The sequence below is a fragment of the Rattus norvegicus genome, chromosome 12 (genome assembly GCF_036323735.1).
Source record: "Rattus norvegicus strain BN/NHsdMcwi chromosome 12, GRCr8, whole genome shotgun sequence".
In the NCBI taxonomy this organism is placed as follows: Eukaryota; Metazoa; Chordata; class Mammalia; order Rodentia; family Muridae; genus Rattus; species Rattus norvegicus.
The window spans coordinates 38,672,857-38,680,008 of NC_086030.1; the positions used below are offsets into that span (position 1 = coordinate 38,672,857).

General features: G+C 47.7%; 1 protein-coding gene across 35 annotated transcripts in view; it reads left to right on the forward strand.

Annotated features, from left to right (window-relative positions):
- Clip1 (CAP-GLY domain containing linker protein 1) overlaps window positions 1-5,923 on the forward strand; it is a 107,247-nt gene extending 101,324 nt beyond the window's left edge. For 34 of the 35 annotated variants that reach the window (XM_063271620.1, XM_008769251.4, XM_008769257.4 and 31 more), the window contains 4 exons: window positions 46-196; window positions 853-902; window positions 3,563-3,687; window positions 4,274-5,923. In XM_063271620.1, the coding sequence (XP_063127690.1) occupies window positions 46-196; window positions 853-902; window positions 3,563-3,687; window positions 4,274-4,499 (552 nt within the window). In that variant the 3' untranslated portion in view covers window positions 4,500-5,923. Of the gene's footprint in view, window positions 1-45; window positions 197-852; window positions 903-2,062; window positions 2,069-3,562; window positions 3,688-4,273 lie in introns of all 35 variants that reach the window. The other variant, NM_031745.3, reaches the window with a different exon arrangement.
- The last annotated feature ends 1,229 nt before the right edge of the window (window positions 5,924-7,152 follow it).

Consider the following 7,152-nt stretch of genomic DNA (forward strand, 5'->3'; position numbering starts at 1 on the left):
ACACCCTGCCCCTCCCTCCTGGCCTGAGCCCAACATCTCTTGTAGGTCACAGTGCTCAGGGGGGAAAACGCCTCTGCCAAGTCCCTGCACTCAGTCGTGCAGACCCTGGAGTCGGATAAGGTGAAGCTTGAGCTCAAGGTCAAAAACCTGGAACTTCAACTCAAGGAAAACAAGAGGCAGCTCAGCAGCTCCTCAGGTACAGGGATGCCCTGTGGGCTCCTCCTCATCCCACTCCTCCCATCCCCATCCAGCGCCTCCTCCAGAGCCTCCACCTGCGCCCAGCTGCCCCGCCCCCACCTCTCCCAACACTTACCCAAAGGGCTGGTCACAAGTGTGCCTGGCGTTGTCATCTCATGCTGTGTGGCTGTTACAACACACATACGACATGACACGACAGCAACCGTCATATGAGCAAACCATGAGGCCTCAGAGTGCAGAGCATCAAGGGGAACAGAGATCACCTTGGTGGGAGATGCTAGGGTGCAGCCATAAACATCAGACACCAGTACCCCCTAGGTGGCCATCTTTTTTTCTTTTTTTTTTTTTTTTTTTTTTTTTTGGTTCTTTTTTTCGGAGCTGGGGACCGAACCCAGGGCCTTGTGCTTCCTAGGCAAGCGCTCTACCACTGAGCTAAATCCCCAACCCCTCTAGGTGGCCATCTTGAGAGAATCCCCAAAGGGATAGGGCCAGCGTCTTCGTCTTCAAGACCCAGTAGCAGCCAGAGAGCGGGCAGGGACTTGTCCCCATTCTCATGAGAGCGTCCCTTGGCAGCTGGGCACTCAGCAGCTAGGGACTGGCTGGAAGCGTTCTCCGTGCTCCTCTGACTGCTCTCGTTCTTGTTTTAAATTCCAGGTAACACTGATGTTCAGACAGAAGAGGATGAGAGAGCCCAGGAGAGTCAGGTAATGCTCCTCTCTTAGTGCTTCTGCTGTCTGCTGTCCCCCGTCACTAGGTATCTCGAGAGTGTAGCGCTGAGCATTAAAGTGTACACGGTGAGAAGCCTTTCGGTCTCCGCTGCTCATTCCCCACATCCCGACACTGATCCCGTGTCCTGCCTGCTGCAGGCAGTGGGCCTTTGTGGTTCGGTAGCTGTGGTGTGAGACCGCGCATCCTGCAGTTCTTGGAAGGCCGAGGTGGGAGGAGGATCAGTGGAGCCATGGAGTCTGAGATCAGCCTGGGTAGCACAGAGGAGCCTGCCCCTCACAAGCACACTCTAGGACTTCAAGTTTTGCCCTTTTTTTTTTTTTTTCAAGAAAGGATTTCTCTGTGTAGCCCTGACTCTCCTGGAACTCACTCTGTAGACCAGGCTGGCCTTGAACTCTAAGAGAGCCGCCTTCCTCTGCCTCTCTACTTCAGGGATTAATGTGTCTACTACTTGACTTTTTTTTTTTTTTGTTTGTTTGTTTGTTTGTTTGTTTTTTTGAGACACGGGGCTTTATGGAGCCCTAATTGGCCTCGAACTTTGCTGCTTCTGCTGCCCTGCCTCCCAGTCACTGAATCACAGTTGGGCAGCACCGGCACAGCTACCTCCCTTCACAGCTTTTTGCTTTGTTTTAAGATTTATTTGTATGAGTACACTGTCGCTGTCTTCAGACACACCAGAAGAGGGCATCAGATCCCATTACAGATGGTTGTGAGCCACCATGTGGGTGCTGGGAATTGAACTCAGGACCTCTGGAAGAGCAGTCAGTGCTCTAAACCACTGAGCCGTCTCTCCAGCCTCCGTTATTGTTGAACTTTAGTAGCATACCCCATAATCCGTTCTGTACTTGTTACCTTTTCTTTAGCTGTGTACTACTCCATTATGTGGCTGGACCACAGTTTAGTCAGTTCCCTTTGGAGGACAGGACACTGTGATCTGTCTAACCCTGTGGGTATCTATGAAAATCCAGTGCTATAAGGAATGCCCTTAAACAGCTTTCAGACTCCGACTGACCCAGCATTAGCTTTGTCTCTTAGCCTCTCACAGGCATAGAACAGAATTAACATTGTTTTTTCTCCCCCCTTCCTTTCTGCTTTCATCTGTTTCTGCTGCTGCCGCCAACACTTTCCCTCCCATCAGCAAATGGTTTGTTTTTTGCTTCCTAATTTGTGTACATTGTGCGTGTGACTGTGTGTATGGTTCCCTTGTCCCTGGAACGGAGCCCTACAGAATGACTTAGAAGATGCAACCGGAAAGTCAGATGTGAGGGCTGGAGAGATGGCTCAGTGGGTAGGAGCGGTAGTTGCTCTTACAGAGGACTGGCTTGAGTTCCCAGCACCCATGTGGTAGTCCACAACCATCCTGAACTCCAGTGCCAGGGAATCCAGCTCCCCCCACCCAACTCCCAACCCCCGACCTCCACAGCCACACAGGCAGAACACTCATACACGTAAATCTGGAAGAAAGAAGAAAGCGAGTCAGGTGTGGTAGGATATCCATGAGACACCAGCATCCGGGAGGCCGAGGCAGCAAGGTCTATTAATTTGCCATAGCTACAGTGTAAGATCCTGTCTTAGGAAAGGAAGACAGTTCACGGTTAATCTGGTTCTGTGTTTTGTCTGTCTGAGACAGGGACTAACTATAGAATAGACCAGACTAGCTTTAAAGGAGCAGACAGCAGCCTGCCTCTGCCTCCTGAGTGCTGGGATTAACGGTGTACGTCACGCCTAATTTAATAGTGAGTCTAAGGCCAGCCTGGGATACTTACAAGAGTCTATTCAAGAAAGAAAGACAGATAAAAGAAAGAGAAGAAGGAAGGACAGCTAAAGTGTGTGAATCGAGACAGAGACATTTCAATGTACAGAAATGAAACCTTTTACTTGTAAAAGAGGGAAGAATGTTTTGTTTTCAGAGAACCCTTAAAAGACATGAAGTCTTCAGGACATGTTACTTTTTGATGGTCACTTTGTTGTCTTTGCTGCCAGCTCTTTCTAGAACACGTGCTCTTCCTGTGTATGTGTGTGTGCCCGTGTGTGTGGGGGGACGACGGACATGTCCCACCTCCTCAGCAGAAAGAGAGCTTGGCCTTCTCTATTAAGCCCTATATCTTTACCAAAGATTCCCTGTACACACACACACACACACACACACACACACACACACACACACACACACACACACACACACAAAGGGAAAATAAACCAGGTATTCAGAAATGTGAAATTTTGACTGTGGGCAGTGTAAGGTGTTTTGTTTTCTTGAAACACTAGCGGTGGCATTTCACTAGTCCACACATCAGTGATTTTAAGTGCAGTGTCCTTTGTCTGAACAAAGTGAGGTTTATCCGTTCACAGCTGCAGAGACTCAGTGACATGACTTTAAAGCGTCTCTTGATACAGAACAGTACCTTAGTAACAAACACTGAGAGATAGAAAAGGGAAGAGAGGAACCTGCTTCCGGCCTTCACCTAGCCATCACCTCAGGTCACCGGGCAGCCTCAGCATCCCTGCTCTGCTCTGACACGTTTGCAGCTGTAGTGTGAGCACATCCTTCCCCACCTCAAGATATTGCAGCCGTGAGGGCGTAGACGTTCCCACAGCTCACTGCTTCTTTTTTCTTTGAAAAAAAAAAAAAAACCAGATTGATTTCCTCAACTCGGTAATAGTGGACCTTCAAAGAAAGAACCAAGACCTCAAGATGAAGGTGGAGATGATGTCTGAAGCTGCGCTGAACGGCAACGGGGAGGATCCGAACAGTTACGACAGGTAGGACGGGGCTTAGCCCATCAGAAGGGCGCAGAGGGCCAAGCTGCCACTCGTTTTATTAGATTTGTTTGGTGTATACCAGTATTTTGCTGACATGTATGTATGTGCACCACATGTGTGCCTGGTGCTTTTTGGAGGCCAGAAGAGGACATCGGATGCCGTGGACCTGGAGTTACAGATGGTTACGATCCTTCTTGTGGATGCTGGGCCTTCTGTTCTAAAAGCTGAGCCCTCCTGCAGCCTAGCCTGCACATTTATAAAGGTTTATCCAGAAGCTCCTAGCTGTGGCCACTGTTGATCCTTAGGCATTTTTTTTAAAGATTTATTCATTTATTATATATAAGTACACTGTAGCTGTCATCAGATACACCAGAAGAGGGCATCGGATCTCTTTACAGATGGTTGTGAGCCACCATGTGGTTGCTGGGAATTGAACTCAGGACCTCTGGAAGCGCAGTCGGGTGCTCTTAACCGCTGAGCCATCTCTCCAGCCCTGGTCCTTAGGCATTTTAAAGTTGTCTGTGAGTCTATCCCCTCCTGAGTTTCCTCTGACCAACTTCCTGGTTTTCTGTGTTGACATTTGTAGTGATGACCAGGAGAAGCAGTCCAAGAAGAAACCCCGCCTCTTCTGTGACATTTGTGACTGCTTTGATCTCCACGACACAGAGGACTGCCCCACCCAGGCGCAGATGTCAGAAGACCCTCCGCACTCCACTCACCACGGCAGCCGGAGCGAGGAGCGGCCATACTGTGAGATCTGTGAGATGTTTGGCCACTGGGCCACCAACTGCAACGACGATGAGACCTTCTGAGGAGGCCGGGCACACAGGACTGGGCTTCCCGGACGCCGGCCCCTCAGCAGCTTTCCACCAGCGCTGCCCACGTGACTTCGGAAGAACTCCTTATTTTTTGACCCCCCTGTCAACAAATCTGAGAAAGTATTTTGATCTTCAACAGATTTCCCTTTCTTTTCCTCTCGTAAGTTAAAATAATAAACATTTGGTAGGTGGGCTTGCACTTCCGTCCTTGTTTTCTGGATTTTTAAAGTTTAAGACATTGTACGAGGTGCTACAGTAACTTTTTGTTCCCGGAGAAACACCCTGGGACAAGCTGGACCCTGGCAGTGTCTTATTTAAGAAACTTTAAATTATGACGTTAAGCCTCATATTTGCACTAAAATGTTTCCTGGCTTCATCTGTATATTTCGGTGGTTGTTTTTGTTACGCTTTGACACTGGAATGAGTTGCAAAAAGAAAAAAAAGCGCCACTTTGTGAATTCGTGCCCTCCTTTAAATACTTTTTTTCCTAAGTGTCCAAGCTGTCGGCACTACCCACTGTCAGTAGTGCCCTTTTCCAGGCTTGACAAGACTTGGGCGAGATTATAAATCATGAAACAGGTAAAAGGGAGGGGAAAGCCCCAAACTGCTGTGGGGACATTTTCTAATCTATATGCTACACCCCTGGTGGTGTTTTCTTTATTGGTTTTACATAATTTCAACCTCTATATATTATATGTATATATATTTTTTAAAAAACAAAATCTATATTTTGGGAAAAAAAAGTCTATACAGTGTGTCTTCTTTTCAGATTTTTTTACCTTTACAAAAAAGAAAACACCTAAAGGCTCACCAGGATGTGACCGGCTGGGCCAGAGACAGGCTCTGCGGTGTCACGGCCATCGTCTTTGTTTCCGTGTTGTTTCTTAGCCAGCTCGTCGGTTGTTCCCCTTCTTTAGCAGATAACCCCAGCAGCAAACCAAGCCGCTCTTACGGCCGCCAAACTAACCGGTCCACAGCCCTCCCTTATGCATCTGTGCGGTTCGTTTGTTGTTTGTTGTTTGTTTTTTCTTTTACTGTATTTTTAATGAATGTATGATGAGAAATTCAACATGGATAATTTTGAATTTTCTTATCACAAAAAGATAAAACAAAGGACCTCAATCAACTGAAGAGTTTATCAGCCAGTCTGAGTCTGTCTGTCTTCACTTGAATGTCTTTGAAAATATGTAAGAAGGAGTCAGACGCGTGTCCATGCCACGTGCAGGATAAGAGCTTCCACCTTTGTATATAAATAAGCCTTCGCCATGTCCCCCGTAAGATTATCCACTGTGCTTGACGAGTGAACATTCAACAAACCTGTTACCAGTTGGCATTTTGGGTTAATAAAACTATAGGAATTATTTCACAAACGAAATATGTAAAGCAGTATTAAAATCTGAGTTCTGTACCTACTTCAATGAATGTTTTGGTTCTTTCTGTGTTCTCTGTTTTTGCCAGTGGGAGTAGACACATTATTCTTAGGCTTACTTGTTACCGGTTTTTCTTCAAGTAGGAAAACCCTTTAGATTCCAAAGGCAATTTTTTCCTCCCTCTACCACGGAGCCACCATGTCAGGTCCCCAAAGGGCTCCTTCACGTCTATAAAACAAGTTTCTGAACAACTTTAACAAGTTGTCATGTGCAGCCGGACCTTTTGGAGGCAGAGGGAGAAGAGGCAGAAGTCAAGGCCATCTTTGACTATGTAACGACTTGGAGACCAGCCTAAGACCCTGTGTGAAAAGGCAGAGAAGCCAAGGGGTGGGGGCTCACACGTTTAGTCCCAGCACTCAGGAGGCAGAGGCAGGCGGGTCTCTGAGTTCCAGGAAAGCCTGGTCTATGAAGGGGAGTTCCTGTTCTACAAAGGGAATTCCAGGATAGCCAGAGCCTACACAGGACTACCCTGTCTTGAACACACACACACACACACACACACACACACACACACACACACACACACACACACACAGAGAGAGAGAGAGAGAGAGAGAGAGAGAGAGAGATCGAGCTCAGAGATGAGAGAGAGAGGAGGGGGTAGGAGAGGAGAGAGAGAGACTTTAAGTGTTAGGCCTTAAAATTATTGATAGAATTGCTTATAATAATGTTAACAGCTGCTGGGTGGTGATAGCACACACCTTTGTTCCCAGCACCCGAGACAGAGGTAGGTGGATCTCTGAGGCTAGCCTGGTCTACAGAGGGGCTGCTAGTGCTACACAGTGAAACCCTGTCTCCAAAAACAGTCAGAAAGAGCTGGATATATTTAGTGATCCATATGATACTTGGCCAACATGCACAGAGCCCTGGGTTCAATCCTCAGTGCCACGTACTTGCAAATGATGCTGTCAATCACTGGGAGTATGTGGGAAAGATATACACTGGGCACGGTGGCAAATACCGAATTCCTGGATTGGGAAGGTGGAGGTAGGAGGGTCATACAAGGAGGTCTTGGCTATATAGGGAATTTGAGGCTAACTTGGGATACATGAAAAACACTGTCTGGAAATAAGAAAGGCTGGGGAGATAGCTCGGTTAGGACTATCCCAGATTCCACAAAGTGGAGCATGGTGGCACACACTTGTAATCCCAGTACAGAGGAGAGAGATAGGCAGGCCCCTAGGGGCTTCCTAGGCCAGCTGGCCTAACCAACTTGG